The sequence below is a fragment of the Vulpes vulpes genome, unplaced genomic scaffold (assembly GCF_048418805.1).
Source record: "Vulpes vulpes isolate BD-2025 unplaced genomic scaffold, VulVul3 u000000671, whole genome shotgun sequence".
NCBI lineage: Eukaryota > Metazoa > Chordata > Mammalia > Carnivora > Canidae > Vulpes > Vulpes vulpes.
Window position 1 is genome coordinate 162,654 of NW_027325801.1, and position 18,319 is coordinate 180,972.

At 48.8% G+C, this 18,319-nt stretch overlaps 1 protein-coding gene across 3 annotated transcripts; it reads left to right on the forward strand.

Moving 5' to 3' along the window:
* Nucleotides 1-5,700: 5,700 nt before the first annotated feature.
* Nucleotides 5,701-17,563, forward strand: ZNF623 (zinc finger protein 623). Of its 3 annotated transcripts, XR_011999258.1 has the most exons (4): nucleotides 5,701-5,799; nucleotides 7,818-7,964; nucleotides 13,483-13,582; nucleotides 13,735-17,563. XR_011999258.1 is itself a non-coding variant. In XM_072745752.1 (2 exons), the coding sequence occupies exon 2, from the start codon at nucleotides 13,829-13,831 to the stop codon at nucleotides 15,323-15,325; it is 1,497 nt and encodes a 498-aa protein (XP_072601853.1). In that variant the 5' UTR covers nucleotides 5,712-5,799; nucleotides 13,735-13,828; the 3' UTR covers nucleotides 15,326-17,563. The 3 variants fall into 3 exon arrangements, 2 of the variants coding, with proteins under 2 accessions (XP_072601853.1, XP_025843336.1); XM_072745752.1 differs by lacking the exons at nucleotides 7,818-7,964; nucleotides 13,483-13,582 and having other exon boundaries at nucleotides 5,712-5,799; XM_025987551.2 differs by lacking the exons at nucleotides 5,701-5,799; nucleotides 7,818-7,964 and having other exon boundaries at nucleotides 13,496-13,582.
* Nucleotides 17,564-18,319: the final 756 nt, after the last annotated feature.

Sequence of the window (18,319 nt, forward strand, 5' to 3'; positions counted from 1 at the left end):
GTAAAATCAAATAAATCTATTTTAAAATCCCTTTGAAAATGGAATTATCCATCTTAGCTCTCTTTGGGGTTTGGAAAGCTTTATAAACATCATATAAGACCACTAAGAGTTCATCTCAAACAGCCGGGGCCCCCTCACTCCAAAACTGATCTCTTCTAGGAAAGAGCATGGGTTCTGCTGGTGAGCACCTGCTGTCTGCGTTCTCCGTGTGGGGCTTCCACATCTGCCATGAACCTCGTTCCTTTTGTAGTGTGTAGTCACTGTTCGCAGGCTGTGTCCTAGACGGGGAGGCATTCAGGGTCAAGACTGACCCATATTTCATCAAGATGTTGTATCTCTGGGCTAAATCAAGGAACATACCATGTGATTTTGAGTTGTTTTAAGGAACATGATTGGTCAGGGCACCCGAGGCCTAAAATCAGGCACAGATGAAATGTTCAACAAATGACACAAATAATACATCTAGTTTTCCAGCCTACGTTCTGGCTTCTCCACTTTTTTTTTTTTTTTTAAAGATTTTACCTATTCATGAGAGAGAGAGAGAGAGAGAGGCAGAGACCCAGGCAGAGGGAGAGAGAGGCAGAGAACCAGGCAGAGGCTCCCTTGCACGGAGCCTGGCGCAGGACTCGATTCTGGGTCTCCAGGATCACGCCCTGGGCTGAAGGCGGCGCTAAACCGCTGGGCCACCAGAGCTGCCCGCCCCCCCGCCCCCCCCCCCGGCCTTTTAAAGACTTTATTCCTGAGAGACAGAGAGAGAGAGGCAGAGACACAGGCAGAGGGAGAAGCAGGCTCCCTGCAGGGAGCCGACGCGGGACTCGATCCCAGGACCCCGGGGTCACGCCCCGAGCCGAAGGCAGAGGCTCCACCGCTGAGCCACCCAGACGTCCCAGATATTCTTCTTTCTGTAGGATAAATACCCAGGAAATGCAATTGCAGGGCTTTGGATGGCAAGTATATGTTTAACTTAGTAAGAAACTGCCTCCTGCCTTTCCAGCAATGTAGGAGTGACCCACTTCCTCAGCAGCATTTGGTGCTGTCACTGCTTTTTATTTTAGCCGTTCTGGGACGTGTATTCTGAGAGAGGCCTCATTGTGGGTGTGATTTGCATTTTCCTCATGGCTAACGGCAGTACAACAGCGAGCATCTTTCCATGTGCTTATTTGCCATCTTTCTCTATTTTTGGTAACACGTCTGTTCAGATCTTTTGTTTGTGTTCTAAATAAACTGTTTTCTTTGTTTGGAGAATTTTTCATATATTCTGGATATACATTTTGTTGGATATGTAATTTGCAAGTTTTTCTCCCGTTTCTGGGAGCTATTTCTGGAGCTTGTCTTTTCATTCCCTTAACAGAGCTTTTTAAAGACCTCGCAAGTCTGTGGGTTGTGCAAGGGGAGGTTGAGTGGTGGAGGCACTTGGGTTAGGAAAAAGATAAATTAATGGGTCGGATCCTTCTTGCTTTTCTTCCTGTTCCAATCTGCGATTCCGGGAGTACGCAGGAATTAATGTAGTATTTGCAATGGAAGCTGAGGAATATATTGCAATATTAAGTCATATCCTCTTGGGTTTGTATATCTGTAGGTCTAGATGAAATATGCATTTGAATACAGAAAGAACTGGGAAAAAGTAACATACAATTTTAGGCATTGATTTAAAGTATTATTGAGGGCAAGAAGATGATACTGGTGCTGAGGAGTTTGGAGAGGATAAAAGTGAACAAGCCAGAGGTTTTGGCCAAAATTCAGAAGCATTTTTTTGTGCTACGTATCATGTCACAGGGAGACCTGACTTCAATTGTGCTGGTCATGATGACATTCTCTAGAACAAATAAAAGATCAAATACAGTATTTTCTGGATCTGCCCACAGATGAAACATCTTGGAAAAACACATCACATCGATCTTAAAACCAGCCTTGGACATGTGATGGGAATGCTAACTAAGTGCTTTGAGGAAAGTAGATTTAATTTGGATATTGGAAGATTCTCAAACAGCAAATCGTGGTCTTAAGTGGAAAATGAAGTTACTCTTGAATTTGCACTATCCACAGATTTGAGATGGAGATAAAAGTCTAACAAAAAAATCCAAGCTTAGCTATTTTTCTTTTTTGTAAATGTTGAACCAGTATCAATACATCATTATTATTAACTCTAATGAATTATTTCTGTAGCTTTGTCAAAAATCAGTCAGACACGGGCTCCGTATTCTGCTCCACAGATCTAGGGATCTAACCCTTCACCAGTGACACACTGTCTGGATTACAGTAGCAATACAGTAGGTCTTAATATCAGGTACAATGATCCTCTCTCTCATTCTCTTTTTCCAAGATTTATTTATTATGTACGTATGTGTGTATTATTTTTAGCTACTCTGGGGCCTGTCCTGTCCATATAAATTTAAGAGTAAGTTTATCTGTGTCCACTAAAATTCCTTCTGGGAGTTGGATATGAATTGCATTAAACTTTTAGATTGATTTTGGGAGAATTGACTTTTTCATCAGGATAAATGCACTCCTTAATCCCCATCCCCTATGTTCCCCATCCCCCCACTCACTTCCCCACTGGTAACCATCATTGTGTTCTCTATAATTAAGAGTCTGTTTCTTGGTGTGTGTGTGTGTGTGTGTGTGTGTGTGTGTGTGTGTGTGTGTGTCTTTTAATTTTGCTTGGGAGAACTTTACTGAATCTTCCAATCCATGAACGTGGTATGTGTCTCCATTTATTTAGGTCTTCTTAGATCTTTCATCAGCATTTTGTAATTAGAAGCATACAGATCTTGCCCATGTTTTAAGAGAGGCAGTCCTCCTTCCCCTCAGGAATCTGTAAGAGGCCTCCTCCTCCAGGAAGCTTTCCCTGCAGTGCTGAGGGTGAGGAATTCATCCTCAGGCCCCAAGGCCCCTTTTCACACAGCTGATTATAACAGCTCCTTGTGAGTCCTCCCACGCTGCCAGCACCTCATCCCTTGTGAATATTGTCCTTCCTCAACTCCAGTTAGATTTTGTTTTGCTTCCAGTTAGATTTTGTCCTTGCTCTGACTGGGCTAATAGTCATCACAACCCAGATGTGCGGTTGAGGGCCAACGTGCAATCCAGGGAGGGGGCAGACAGCCAGCAGCGAAGCAGAGGGTGCTTCTCAGAGAGCTGGTTCCCCTGGGCTGCATTTGTCATCTGGCACTAAGTTCTTATGGCAACAGCTCTCTGCAACCAAGTTCAAGCATCAGAGAGCTAGTCTGTCTCCAGGGGTTCACGTGTTAACTCCCGCAGGAGCCTGGTAGGTAAAGGCAGGTGGCCTCCCACAGTGACAGATCCCTGGGCACCCTCTCCAGAGTCCTTCCCAGGAGGCAGGCATGTAAGAGAAACCAGGCAACCCCAGCAATTTTTTGGTAGGCTTGAGATGAAGCACACGCAGATTGCCAGGGTCCCGTGCTGGGTGGCGGTGCACCTCTTGAGGCCTGCAGATCTGATGCCTCTGCTCCTTGCCAGGCAGCCTCCCTGTCCTCTGCCAGGAGCCCGGGCTCCCACTGAGCAGCCCTGCTCTATGGCTGCAGCCCCAGGCCTGTGCCAACGGCTGGAAGAGGTCCAGCTCTGTTCTGACTCCTTAGTTTCACAGCATCCTATTTCTAAGACTTTCTTTTTTTAAAAAGATTTTATTTATTTATTCATGAGAGACACACAGAGAGAGAGGCAGAGACACAGGCAGAGGGAGACGCAGGTTCCATGTCGGGAGCCAGATGTGAGACTCGATCCCGGGGCTCCAGGATCACACCCTAGGCCGAAGGCAGACACTCACCACTGAGCCACCCAGGGATCTCCCCCCCCCCCCCCCTGCTTTTTTATTTTAAATACTCACTACCACCAATGTGGAGCTAGAACTCATTACCAAGATCAAGGCCCATACTCTGCCAACTATGCCAGCCAGGAGCCTAAGTCTTTTTTTTTAAGATTTTATTCATTCACGAGAGACACACAGAGAGATTGAGAGGCACGGATGCAGGCGAGGGAGAAGCAGCCTCCATGCAGGGAACCCGACATAGGACTAGATCCTGGGTCTCCAAGATCACACCCTGGGCTGAAGGCGGTGCTAAACCACTGAGCCACCCAGGCTGCCCCTAAGTCTTAAATAAGGATGTGTGGGTGTTTCTTTGCAGTCCTCCCCTGTGGACCACACCTGATATGTGTAATCGCATTGTGTGTAACTCCCTATATATCACCACCCAGCACTTCATAGTTCACCCCCACACACCTCCACTCACTATGGCTGCAACACTCGTTTCTTTTCAACACAGCGCTTCTCCAGACACTTTTCTACGACAAGGCGGTGTGTGAAATGGTAGTTGTTTAACTCACTGCATGGAGATATTGGCTCATCGTACCCAGATTCCAACATCTCATGTGTCCAGAGGTATATTCCAGGTGGTTGCAAGACCTATAAGCATTGAGAGTAAAAATGTTAAGCCTCTCTGGGAAAAGACAGCATCGTCAGGGTCCTGAGACGCAGGGAGGAACCGGGCACATGGCGCAAAGGGAGAGTCAGGCCTGAATTCCCAGCAGTAGCGGAGGGCGCGTAGGGCGCGGGTAACTCGTGAGCAGATAAAGGCAAGACATTTGCAACATACGTAACTGGCAACGATTTGTATCCAGACTAAAAACCTCCACCAGACCACAAGGAAAGACAACCAGCCAGTGGGAAAGGGAGCCAAGGCCATTCAGGCCGACTTAAGAAGGGCAAGTGACTAATAAACATGCAGGTTTGGCCTGATTAGGAAGCGGCGCGCTCAGTGGAGCAGCCGGAGGGCACCGCCTGCGGAGGACGCTGATGCTCCGTCTGGACTGGGGAGCTCACCCAGGAGGGGACATCGGGCAAAGCTACTTGTCACACGTGTTTATTGAAGACCAACTGCGCTTGTTTCTAAATCGCGTCTCCCTGAATTTTTAAGAACCAGGCTACTGCCTCCCCCCTCGGATTGGCAAAATCAGAAAGTCAGGCTCTAGGTGTGGGCGAAGAGGTGGGGAGGCCAATTCTATCAGCCGCGGAGACCGAGCGTAAGTCACGGCGGGCAACGTGCTAAACCGCATCGTGCACGTTAGATCCCGTCTCCGGGCATCGTCTCCGGGCATCGCCGCCGGGGCCGGGGAGGCCGCCCGCACCCTCCGCCGCAGGACGCTGCGAACCAGGCGGCGCGCGCCCCGCGGGCAGAGAGCAGCGCAGACGCACCGGACCGCGCGTCCCAGGTCACGCGGGGGCCGGACCCCGCCAGCTGCGCCAGGACACCGCAGGCGCACGTGCCCCGCGAGCGCTCCTGCCCACGGCTCCCCGCGCCCCGCGCCCCGCAGGCTCCGCCCGCGACCAGGGCTCCGGGGCCTCCGGAGGGCCCTGAGCGCCCCCTGCAGGCGGGACGCGGGAGCGCCCCTCCTGCGCCCAGGACGCGCCCCAGCGCCAGGGCGACAGCGTGGCCTCGGGGGGCCGCCCGGCCGGTCGCCGCCTCCGCGAGCTCGCGGTCCAGGCCCTTCCGCGGCGCCGTGGGGCCGCGAGCCGCTCGGAGAGTCCCCGCCGGCCGCGCCGCAGCGCCCCGGAGACCGAAGCCCGCGCGCGCGCAGACGCTAGGGAACCGGCCGCACCGGAGCCGCGGGCGCTCGGGGCGGGCCTCGCGGGCGGAAGTCCGCACCACCGAGAGGCCGCCGGCGCCGGGCGCCTAGAGCGGCCCCGGAAGCGCTCGGGGCGGGGCCTCGGCCGACTTCCGGCCGCGGCGTGCGGGCGGCGGTGCGGGCTTTGTCGGCGGCGGTGGCCTCGCCGCGGGCGTGCGGGTGAGTGGCTGGTGTCGGGCCCGGGCGGGCGGGGGCCGTGGGCGCGGCCCGGCCCGCACCTCCTCCCCTGGGGGCCCCGGCCGCTGCGGGCCCGCCTCCTGGCTCGGCAGCCGGGGAGCGCTCCCGACGGCGCGGGCCGAGGGGCCGGGTTGGAGCCCGCGGCGCGGGCGCAGGGGCAGAGCCAGCCCGATGCCCGCGTGCGGGTGCGGGCGCGGTGCGGGCGCGGTGCGGGCGCCAGAGGCATGGCTCTCCCTCCAGACCTCGGGCTGCGCCGCCCGGCGCTTTCCGACGCCCCCCCCCCCCCCCCCCCGTGCCCTGCCGGGCTGCGTCCGCCGCAGTCGGGCCCGGGCCTGCGGTCCCCTGGCTGTTGGCTGGAGGCGGGCCGCGGGCTCCTCACCGCCCTGCAGCGCGTCTCTTCCCCGGAGCCCGGGCCCGACCAGCGACGTGTCTTTTGCCCACCGAGGATCTGAGATGGCTTCAGCTGGTACCTTGGCCCTGTCCGCAGAGATGGAACCTTTGACCCTGTTAGAGACGTAGCATCATCCCCACAGTGTGCGATCGCCAGCAGTGACCGCAGTGGCTCCCTTGAGGCAGAGACGGAGGACTTAGGGGCAGCGCCCGCTGTGGTTTTTCACAAGCCTGCACACCCCGCTCCAGCCTCTCCTGCAGTGATGGCGATGGATTCCTGACTCCTGGAAAGGGCTTGGGGGATGATGTGGGCAGAGGCCAGAGCTGAAGGCCCTCATGAGCCAGAGGAAGGGGTGGTCCGGGGAACAGCGGACCCAACAGGGCAGTGCCATGGAAACGGCTCAGGGAGCTGTCAGGCGTGTCCATGCGGCCTCGGTCCCGGCAGGTGACACTGGACTTCCCAGGAGAGGAGAAGGCCGTCCGGTTCCTTAGAGCCCTGAGAGCAGGAACCAAAGTGCCATGGGGTGGGACAGGGAGGAAGAGAAGCACCCAGCCGCTGGTTTGACTTTAAGCAGGTCACCTCCCTGAACCGGGATAACTGTGAGAACATGAGAAAATGGGAAACGAGATACCCTGCCTAGTGGCCGGCACACACCAGCTTCTCGGTTCCCTTCACACTCGCTGTGGCAGGAGCGCAGGTTGAAGACGGAGGCAGGGCGGGTGCAGACGTGCAGATTCCCCCGGAGCTCTGGGTTGTGTCTCACCCAGGTGCCCCTCGCTCTGGTTATTCCCAAGCGTGAAGCTCAGAAACCTTCCTGCTGCTTCTCTTCGAGGCCGTAAGCCGCAGACAGTGACCGGGACCTACCTGTGCATCCTGGGCTGTATACCCCGTTACGAGTGCACATAAGAAAAATCTCCTAGTGCCTGCATTTAGTGCTCCCCACCCCCACCCCCCACTTGCCATCCCAAAGCTCACAGGGTTCCACTCCAGGTTAAGATCGCACTTCATTTCCAGCATCAAGAATCGCCCCAACTTTCTCAACATCAACTGTGTGTTTACACAATTTCATGTTATATCTCATCCAGCAAATTCGGTGTTACAAGAGAAAGGTGTGGGCCATGGTAGCTCAGTATGTTGTGGGATCACAAATACGGTATATTTTATTTCCTTTCGTTCACTTCAGGCTTCTTTAAATGAAAGGGTATCAGTTTAATTTTGCTTGAATTCATCAAAGAAAAAAAAACAAAAAACAACAACAACAAAAAAAAAACAGCTAAGCAGAAACTGACAGATGGCTGATTTTCAGATAAATGTTATTCAAAGCAAGCTGTAACTCTCTAAAGTTAGGAAATTATGAAAACTCGTTAAAAGACACATCATTGTGGGTTTTTTTTTTTTAAAGATTTTATTTAGGGGACACCTGGGTGGCTCAGCGGTTGGGCGCCTGCCTTTGTCCAGGACATGATCCTGAGTCCCGGGATCAAGTGCCGCATCAGGCTCCCTGCATGGAGCCTGCTTCTCCCTCTGCTTTGTCTCTGCCTCTCTGTGTGTCTCTCATGAATAAATAAATAAAATATTTAAAATTTTTTTTATTTTATTTACTTGACAGAGAAAACATAAGCAGGGGGAGCAGCAGTCAGAGAGAGATGGAGCAGCGGGCTCCCCCTGAGCAAGAAGTCCAATGTGGGGCTCAATCCCAGGACACTGGGATCGTGACCTGAGCCGAAGGCAAACGCTTCACTGACTGAGCCACCAGGTGCCCCAAAACACATAACTTTTAAGCTGTTTTCTTGTAGACGCACACAAGCTTGTTTGCAGGGAGTACAACAGTCCTTTTATTATTATTTATTACTATTAAGATTTTATCTATTTATTCATGAGAGACGCAGAGAAAGAGGCAGAGTCACAGGTAGAGGGAGATGCAGGCTTCCCTCAGGTAGCCCGATGCAGGACTCGATCCCAGGACCCCAGGATCACATCCTGAGGCGAAGGTGGACGCTCACCACTGAGCCACCCAGGTGCCCCTCAACAGCCCTTTAAACATAAAAATCAGAAGATATTATTTCCGAAACAAAACCCAGCATCCCACCCCCTTTTAAATTACGAAAAACAAGGCTTAAATTATCAGCTTATTTTATAATACTTACCTTAGGATCCTGTAAAAGTGACAGGTGACACTTGGAAAGGGAAAAAAAATCTTCCACAATGGGGAAATGGGCACTGGAGGTAGACCTGGGTTTGAACCTTAGTTCAAATCACTAGTCTAGTGACCATGGGGAACTGTCTCTCTTAGCCTCTGTTTCGTCTGTAGAGTAAGTAATGGCGTGAACACCCGCCTTAGGAGGTTTAGAGGAGTGCCAGAGACGGTGGGGTCTGTCGCTCAGCACGGTGCCTGGTGGGGTTCGAGGGGCCTTAATAACTAGCACCCCCCTCTCCTCCTGAGCTTCGAAGCAGTGAGGCGCACAGGCCAACTGCTGCCTCACTTCTGGGCAGAAGCTGGGTCAGAGCCTCAAACCAGCTCCGGCGCCTGCCCACACGAAGCACGCGTTGCTGTGGCCCCGCGGGGGCCTGCCCACTGAGCCTGCGGGTGTAGATGGGCAGAGCGAGTGCCCCTCTGAGGAGGCTCTGTGCTGTCTGCCTGTGATTTGCCCAGACTTTTCATTCTGCTGTCGCCTTCCGTCCCTGGGGAGGAGGAAGGATCAGGTAAATGGGCAGAGAACATTCCTCAGGGAACATTCCTCCTCGTGACACCAGAGGCGCAGGGATGTTCCTTCGAGTGTCTAACCCGAATAGGGAGTCAGTGACTACATATGGGGAGGGCGTCCAGAGAACCAGGTAACATCTGTCTGGGTAAACTTGAGGAATGCCGGGATATATTATAAATGGGGGAAAGGTTGCAGATGGATGAGTGTACTTTCATTTTTGTTTTTGAAAATTGTGTGTATGTAAGTAAATGTATGTGTATAAATGTATTCGTTCAAGCAAAGTGTAAATGAGTACGTATGAGGAAACAGCTAACTGTAGTAATCTATTGACTTGGTGGGGATTCTCATTGTCTAAATTTTGTCTATATTGTCTATACTTCTTTATTATTTGAAATATTTTTACATTGGGCATGTTATGTTTGTAATTGCTGAGCATTAGACACAAAAAGTAACACAGGATGCAAAACTGAGTGGTATAGTCCTGATTTCATAAAAATACTAGTGCAGGAAATATACCAGAAGAAAATGTTCACCGATAATCTTAGTGGTGGAGGAAAAGATCATTTTATTTTTGTTTTTTCAGTTTTACTGTTGTCTGTGTTTTCTCAATTGGCATAATTTACCTTATAGCTTGATAAAAATAACTAAGGTAATATTTATAAGCAGGAGAAAGATTAAAAAAAAAATCAAGTTATTGAGCCTTTAACTCAAAAAACAAAAACAAAAACAAAAACAAAAACAAAAAAACCCATCCTAGTGAATGCCAGGAGGCAGGTCTTATCTGTTCTGTGTCGCTGCTCCAGGGGGTTGTGTTGGCAGATGAATTAGCAAGCAGATCTCAAACGGTCAGAAATGCCTGCAGTACACTTGTGCTCAGTTCCTCGTCCTTACTGCTTCGTTACTGGTGTGTGGGTTCAGTTTCTTTCTCATCACTGGGAGCACTGGCCTGAGTAATCAGCCTGTTAGCATTACTTAAGCATTATTCAAATTGCTATAACAGAGATTCAAAATAGCGTTTCTGACAAAAAACTTGATTTCTCAGTCTGCTTCGCCTACTAGCTGGCTCTGGCCCTCAAGGCCATATGGGAGCCCGGCTGCTTTGCCTCGTCAGCGTGTCACCATGGGGAGGGAGAGGCGGTGTGGAGATAAGGGCCCTGCACATGCATCCATTACATTCCCGTCTCATTGGCTGGATCCCAGTCACAGAGTCACACCTAACTTCAGGGGGCTCTAGGCTAGGTGGCCATGTGCCCACTCAAATGTTAGGTGGAGTTTCTGTCACTCGGAGGGAGCAGAGATGCTGGGCAGTCTTCAGTCAGCCACAGTTTCCCCCACTGGCCATTCCGCCCCACATCCTGTGGCCCCGAGGATGGGATGTGGCTTTCTTCACCAGGTGCCCATCGGTTTCACACAGTCATACTCTAAACTCATACAAGCCCTGGCCTCCCTGACGCTGTCTCCAACACTCACCTAAAGCAGCACGACTGTATGGACACACGCACTCAAGGGGAAGAATCACTGTCCACAGCAGCACTGGTTCCCAGTGGAATTTGCAAAAGTATCCCCACCAGCTGGCTGCTAAAGCAAGGCAGCCACTCGCAGGTATACACCCAGCAGAAACGAGGACCCCCATCTACCAAAAGACAAGTACAGGAATGTTTCAGGCAGCTTTAATCAACACCCCAAACCACAGACAACTTAGTTGTTCGTGAAAAGTAAATCATGACGTATTCATGCAGTGGTGTGCTGTGCATCAGCGAAAAGGATGAGCTGCTGGTGCCTGCAGCATGGGGGACTTTCACAGGTGGGATGCTGAGTTTAAGCAGATATATATTTGGGGGAGTGATGAAAATGTTCTGGAAGTAAATAGTCATGATGGTTTTGCAATCTTAGGAATACTTGGAAAAACGCTGGATTGAGCACTTTAGGATGGTGAACTTTATGGTATGTGTTAGAATTCAACAAAAAGTAGGTACACGTTGGGGCACCTGGGCTACTTAGTCGGTTAAGCCTCTGACTTGGTTTTGGCTCAAGTCCTGATCTCAGGGTTGTGAGATCAAGCCCCAGGTGGGTTCTGAGATCAACATGGAGTTTGGGAATCTCCTTCTCCTTCCCCCTCTGCTCCTCCTCCTGTGTGTGCAATGCACACTTTTTCTCTCAAATAAATAAATAAATCTTTTTTAAAAATGAGTAGGTGATAAATAAAAAGCAGACACAGAAACCTGTATAATTCCGTTTAAATTAAATTTTTTATTTAAAAATTTCTTAAGTAAGCTCTACACCTAATTGTGGGGCTTGAATTCACAACCTCAAGAGCCACACACTCTGCTGACTGAGCTAGCAAGGCGCCTCTAATTGAATTTTTTTTTTAATGAGCAGAATTCATCTGTAATAAAAGAGGTGGTTGCCCTTGGAAGGAGACCCTTTTGGCGACAGAAATGTTCTGTGTTGGCCTGTGATGGTTAAACAGATGTCACAAGTTTATCAAGATATGTGCACTTTATGCCAGTTATGTCTCACATAAAAGTATGTTGAAAGGATGCCCTGCCGGGACCACAGAGCATGTGTTACCCAGTCACTCCCTCTGCTTCTCCTCCCATTGCTGCTCCACTTCGCCCCCAGCTTTGCCCTCAGAGGCGCTCAGAGGCCCTCAGAGGCCCTCAGAGGCAGATCCTTTTCCTTGATGGCCACTTTGGAAACAAGTCTGGAGGGCATCCCTTCATGGGGCTGCACAGCAAGATCTCTTCCCTACTGGTGCAGATTTGGAGCAAGGAGTGATTGAGGTCATCTTGGATGGAGCTCCCTGGAAGTAGACTCAGCTGTGTAGAGTTTTCAGGTGATACATCTGTAAGGAAGGCCTTATTTGTCTGTGGGGCCAAAACTGAGGCTGTGACCAATCCCAGTGGAGCTCTGGGGTCAGGATAACACTTGAGTTCCCCCCAGGGCACTCTGCATTCCTGTGATTGGCCAGGCATCCATGGTAGGCATCTGAGATGGCCCTCTGAGATTCCTAGCCCCTCAGGTACACACACTTCCTCCCAGCTTCTGTGGAGGGATTTTGCAGCTGTAATTAAGGTCCCAAGTCAGCTGACATAAGGTGGCGTGAAGCTCTCCAGGTGGGCTGACCTAATCATGCATGTCCTTGGAAAACAGCCTTCTGCAGTTGGTGGCAGAAGAAAAGTCAGAGATGGGTTCTCTGCATTGTTTCTAGTGTTAGAAGTGTCCCTAGGAGCCAAGAGCAGCTTCTAACTGACAGCTGGCAAGGACTCAGGGACAGTCCTATGGTTGAAGGGAACTGATTTCTACTGACATCTGAATGAGTTTGGAAACAGGTTTCCAGATGTGACCTTAGCCTGGCTGACACCTTTTGTGACCCTGAACAGGGGTCCCAGTCACATTTGGCTGTAAGATGACACATGTGCTGTTTTTTGCTGCTGTGTTTGTGGTGTGTCATCCTGCCAAGAGTGGGCCGTCAGGGGGAGGGGCATGACCTTGCGGAGGAGGCAGAGTCCTGCTTGCAGGTGGTTCCCAGTGCAGTGCAGAGCTGGGCCCAGCACTCCAGCAGTTGTTAGGTTAAATAACCCCTGACCAAACAAGCTTTTCCACAGTGACACACCAGTGTGGCTCAAAGTGCCATGTAGATAACCAGTACCCTAGTGACCCTGCACCCTCCACCAGTCCTTATCTTCTCCCTAAAGGACAGCAGTGTTTCAGTTCTTCCACCATGGATGGATTGCTTTTGTCTGTTTTTTAACTTGATGTAAACAGAATCATACAACATAAACTCTTATTGTGCCTAGCTCCTGCTGAATACTACATCTGCGAGACTCATCTTTGCTTTTGTGTGTTGCGGTTCTTCATTGCTATGTGTTACTCCTTGGTAGAAGTACTCTTCAGTATGCCCATCCCTCTATTGTTTATTTTGGTGGTTATGAATAGTGCTACTATGAACATTCCAGCTTTAGACTTGTTCAAGGGAGGTTTGGTGCTGTTGAGTGAATGAGAGAGGTGAGTGTTAGTGCCCAGGTGATGTTCACCTTAGATTAGATCAAGGGCAGTGTAACCTGTATAAGGAGGGAGGGCATGGCCTGGCTATGGACAGATAGCTTGGTAGATGGGGTAGGAAAAAACCGACATTCTCATCTCATTGCTTCTGTCTTCTCATTGAGATAAGCAAGAGCATCTGCTGAGAGGAAGGAGGGAGTGTTGGACATTTGAAAAGAGAAGACAAGCAGGGTGGTCATGTAGAAGAATAAGGAAAGTATAGAGATTGCTGGTGGTTCTCAGGGCCCCATTAGTCAAGGGGTTGTAAGTGTAGAGCTCAGTTGGCATGGATGCAGAAACAGAATCAGAAGCAAGTGAAATTTACCCCAACTTGGGGTTTTCCAATGCAGGGATGATACAGGAAGGGCTGGAGTTAGTTAGGATGGTTATAATGTATAACCAGAAATAAACATAGTACCATAGAACGTGGGATCTAAGCTGGGTAAAAGGGAAGGAGGACAATGAAGAGGTGGCAAGAGCAGTACATTTGTGTTTCTTTGGAAATATGTGTTAATTTTATAATAGAGTCCAAGCTACATCCCTCTCCATCTGCCACCAAGCCACTCTTTCCCTGGATGTGGGTGTTGGAGGTGGAGCCTCAGAGAAGCCTTCTGAAGTGGGTGAGGTAGGTAGCTAAGATGCATACTGGGTAAAGACTGTGGACAGAGGAAACACTCCTCTCTCCACACTCTGGATGTGTTTTATCCCCAACCTGTTCCAGCAGACTCGTGTCTGTTGATGAAGGGAAAAAAATGATCTTAATCTCCTTTATTTCAGGTTCTAACCTAGGAACTTGTGACAAGAAGGTGACTCTGGAGCCTGAATTTCTGAGGATGGAAATTCGCCTAAGACCATTTCAGAAACACTCACAATGATGGAGCCCCCTGCCTCTGAGTCTGGGGCATTCCCTGAACCCAGATTAGGGGGACTTTTGGGAAACCCAGAAAGGCAGAATCTGCGGAGCTGCTCCCCTCAGGAGGGCAGTTTCAGGGGAGTGACTGTTACCCATTGGAAAATCCAAGCAGGAGATGCGGCTCGAGCGAGCAGTAAATCAGGAGAAGGCCCCGTTCTGAGCTCAAACCTCCTCCTCCTCCAGAGAGATCTTGTGGAAGGGGAAGCTCACCATTGTGAGACTTGTGGCAAAAGCTTCACATTTAATTCCGATCTAGTTAGACATCAGATTTCTCATGCTGGGGAGAAACATTACAGATGTGAGCAGTGTGGGAAAAGCTTCAGCCAGAGCTCCCATCTTGCTGAGCATCAGAGAGCTCACACTGGAGAAAGACTCTATGTGTGCAACATGTGTGGGAAGGACTTCATTCACTATGCAGACCTCGCTGAGCACCAGAGAGCACATGCAGGAGGAAAGCCATTCCGATGCATGCAGTGTGGGAGAGCCTTCCATCACAGCTCTGACCTGGTTCGGCACCAGCGAGTTCACACTCGGGAGAGGCCTTTTGAATGCAAGGAATGTGGGAAAGGCTTCAGCCAGAGCTCTTTGCTTATTCGCCATCAGAGAATTCACACAGGAGAAAGACCCTATGAGTGTAACGAGTGTGGAAAATCCTTCATTAGGAGCTCAAGCCTTATTCGACATTATCAGATCCACACAGAAGTGAAACAGTATGAATGTAAGGAGTGTGGGAAGGCCTTCCGTCATCGCTCAGACCTCATTGAACATCAGAGGATTCACACTGGAGAGAGGCCCTTTGAATGTAACGAATGTGGGAAAGCCTTTATTCGGAGCTCAAAGCTTATTCAACATCAGAGGATCCATACTGGGGAAAGGCCTTATGTGTGCAATGAGTGTGGGAAGCGCTTCAGCCAAACATCAAACTTTACCCAGCATCAGAGAATTCACACTGGAGAGAAACTCTATGAATGTAATGAATGTGGGAAAGCTTTCTTTCTGAGTTCGTACCTTATTCGACACCAGAAAATCCACACTGGAGAGAGAGTGTATGAATGTAAGGAATGTGGGAAAGCTTTTCTCCAGAAAGCCCATCTCACTGAACATCAGAAAATCCACACTGGGGATCGGCCCTTTGAATGTAAGGACTGTGGAAAAGCTTTCATTCAGAGCTCCAAGCTGCTACTACATCAGATTATTCATACTGGAGAAAAGCCCTATGTGTGTAGTTACTGTGGGAAAGGCTTTATTCAGAGGTCAAACTTTCTTCAACACCAGAAAATCCATACTGAAGAGAAACTCTATGAATGTAATCAGTATGGGAAAGATTTCACCTCGACCCCAAACTTTAAAAATAATCAAGGTGTTCACCAAGAGGGACTTCCCTTGAGTAAGACTCCCATACATTTGGGTGAGAAGTCTGCAAGTCAGGAGGAGCATACAGATAACATAAAATAATTATTCTCCAAGTCAGTGAGATGTGTCAGCGTTTTCCAACGTCCTAGACAGGGCTGCTTTCGGAGTGGGCTGTCACTGCTGTCCAGCAGCACTGGGCTGCTGTCCTCCACGAGGAATGTGTGAAGTCAGGAGAGCCACGTGACTGGACAGCTGACTTTGAGCTGGAACAATGCTGGGGGTGGGTGGCTAGGTCTCAAAGGTTTCTACGTGTTATTGCACAATTACAATTCACCCAGTTAAAAATGCTTTTTAAAGCTGAACTGTGTATCTATTCTTAGTACTTAAGAATGTCACATGGTAAATTTTGACCTATCAAAAAGGCAGGTTGGAGAAAGATGTTTGTTATTTAAAACTATAAATTGGTTCCCCTTGTCCTTAGGATAATTTCCCAGCTCCCAGTCCCGCTCTCAAAGGCATTTTGCTTCCTGGAGTTCCATCTCCCACTGCTTAACCACCTGCCACATGGTTGGCGCTGCAGCAACACTAACTGCTTGACATTCCCACTTACCCAAGTTGCACCTGCCTCCTTCTCTTTCTTTGAATGCCCTCTGCTCCACACCTTGTTAACTCCTCATCATGAATCAGGACCCATCTCAGGCATCATGTCAGGCTCAGCCAGCTGCCCTTCCTCTGTGCTTGTGTTGCTAGTGAGCACTTCTGTTCCGGTGCTTACTTTGGTATATAAAGATTAGGTTTTTATCTACTATCTCTTTCATTATTACACTACTAATTTCTTAAGGACCTGGTCATAGCTGATTGGTTTATGTGTCCCTGGTATCCAGTGCAAGGCAATAGAAAGTACACCCCAAGTCTATGTGTAATTGGTACCTCTTTTGCTTTGTCCATTCTGTACTGCTATCATTTAAATTTTTGGATTTTGTTGTTTGGTAACAGTATGGTTTACTGGAAATATCTTCTCTTGCAGCCCTGTAGTCTTCTGCTTATGTGTAACTTAGAAGTTGTAATGAGTAACCCAGTGGAAGACTAGCACACCTCATATTTATGCCTTCACAGCTCACCCATGACCATCTACTTGCTTTTGGGGAGTGTTGTCTTCACCTGGTTGCTTGTGTATCATTCTAAGCCGCTTAAGGGGCACCCAGTCCCAGTGTGCCGCTCAAGGTTTTCTGTCTCAGCAGTTCTGTGATTGACTTCATCTCTTCTGGTCACTTCCTCTGTTTTCTGGCCCATTTTGTCATTTACCTGAAAATGTATTGATCTGAAAGGACCAGGGCTGAACCGTGAGAAACAGATGGAATCATTGGGTCTGATGGGGAAGACAAAGATCACCTCACAGAGTTAAGTGCTGAAGTAGAGGTTCCACATTGCATAGGAACATAGGTAAGAACAGGACTGATCTGGTGTGGAGGATCTGGGCCAGCTTCACAGAAGAGGTGACACTGGAACTGAGAGCGAGCTGTGGCAGCTAGAGAAGAGAATGACCTGGGAGCGGAATCTGCAGATACCAGGAGGTGCAGCTACCAGGAGGTGCAGCATACACCTTTTTAGATGTAGTTCACAGTAGATAACGATCTACACAAATTTGAGTTGCTGCATCTGATTTTTTTTTTCCTCTGAACATGAACCAAAACAACCAGTTTTGAAATGACATGTACCAGTTTTTTGTTTTTGTTTTGTTTTTTTTTTTGCCTGTGAGGGCATGTTTTGAGTTTTTAAATTGCAGCAACACTAGAAGCCTTCAGGGGGTAAGTGATAAACAGGGGCATACAGTACTACATCTGGAAAACTCCTCATTACTAGAGATGCTTCAAATGATACAGAAGAGAGATTACCAGACCATTTTGATCGTCAGTGACATCTAGTTTCCATACAGTAACACACCTTTTGAAGTGTACAGAGTTTTGAGAAAACCATTTATCTGTGTAACCACCGTTAGGATAAAGAAAAATAACATTCTTATCACCCAATAATATTCCCTTTTGCCCCTTCCCAGTTAATCTCGCCCTAGTCCCAAGTAACCTCTTTGGGTCCGTGTAGATTAGAGTCGCTTGTAGGGCCTCACATAAATGGACCCATACAGTATGTAATTCTGTGTGTCTTGGCTTTTGCTTTGGCATGTTTTAAAGACTCAGCCAAGTAGTTATGTGTTTGGGTATCTCTGCTGAGTAGTGTTCTGTTGTACGGACAAACCTTTGTTATTCATCCACTGTGTTGATAGAAATTGGTTTCCAGATTTGGCTCTTATGAATAAAACTGCTATGAGAATTTGTGTAAAAATATGTATTTGGACATGCCTCTTTATTTCTCTTGGGTTAATGCCTAGGAATTAAATTTCTGGATTATAAGCGTGATTTTAACCTATAATAAATTGCCAAAATAGGGATCCCTGGGTGGCGCAGCGGTTTGGCGCCTGCCTTTGGCCCAGGGCGCGATCCTGGGGACTCGGGATCGAGTCCCACATCGGGCTCCCGGTGCATGGAGCCTGCTTCTCCCTCTGCCTGTGTCTCTGCCTCTCTCTCTCTCACTGTGACTATCATAAATAAATAAAAATTCAAAAAAATATTTAAAAAATAAATAAATAAATAAATAAATTGCCAAAATATTCTCCATAGTGGTTGTACCATTTTACATGACCTGAGCTGAAAACAGGAGTCAGACACGTAACCAACTGAGCCACTCAGGTGCCCCTGAAAAAGTATTTTCTGGTTTCTTGTGATGTTTTCTTTGACTATTATGTATGTAGAAGTCTGTTTAATTTCCAAATACTTGGGGCAATTTTCAGATATTTTTATTACTGATTTCTAATTTAATTCCATTATATAATAGGACACCATACTCTGTATACTAACATTTTTAAATCCAGGACTTGTTTTATGGCCCAGATGGTGGCTTATCTTGATAAATGTTCCCTTTGTGCTACACCGTTGTTTGGGTGTGAGTATTCTATGCATGGCGCTTAGGTCACATTGTCTGATGGTTTTGTTCAGGTTTCCTGTATCTTTCCTGATTTTCTTTCTACTTTTCTATCACAGA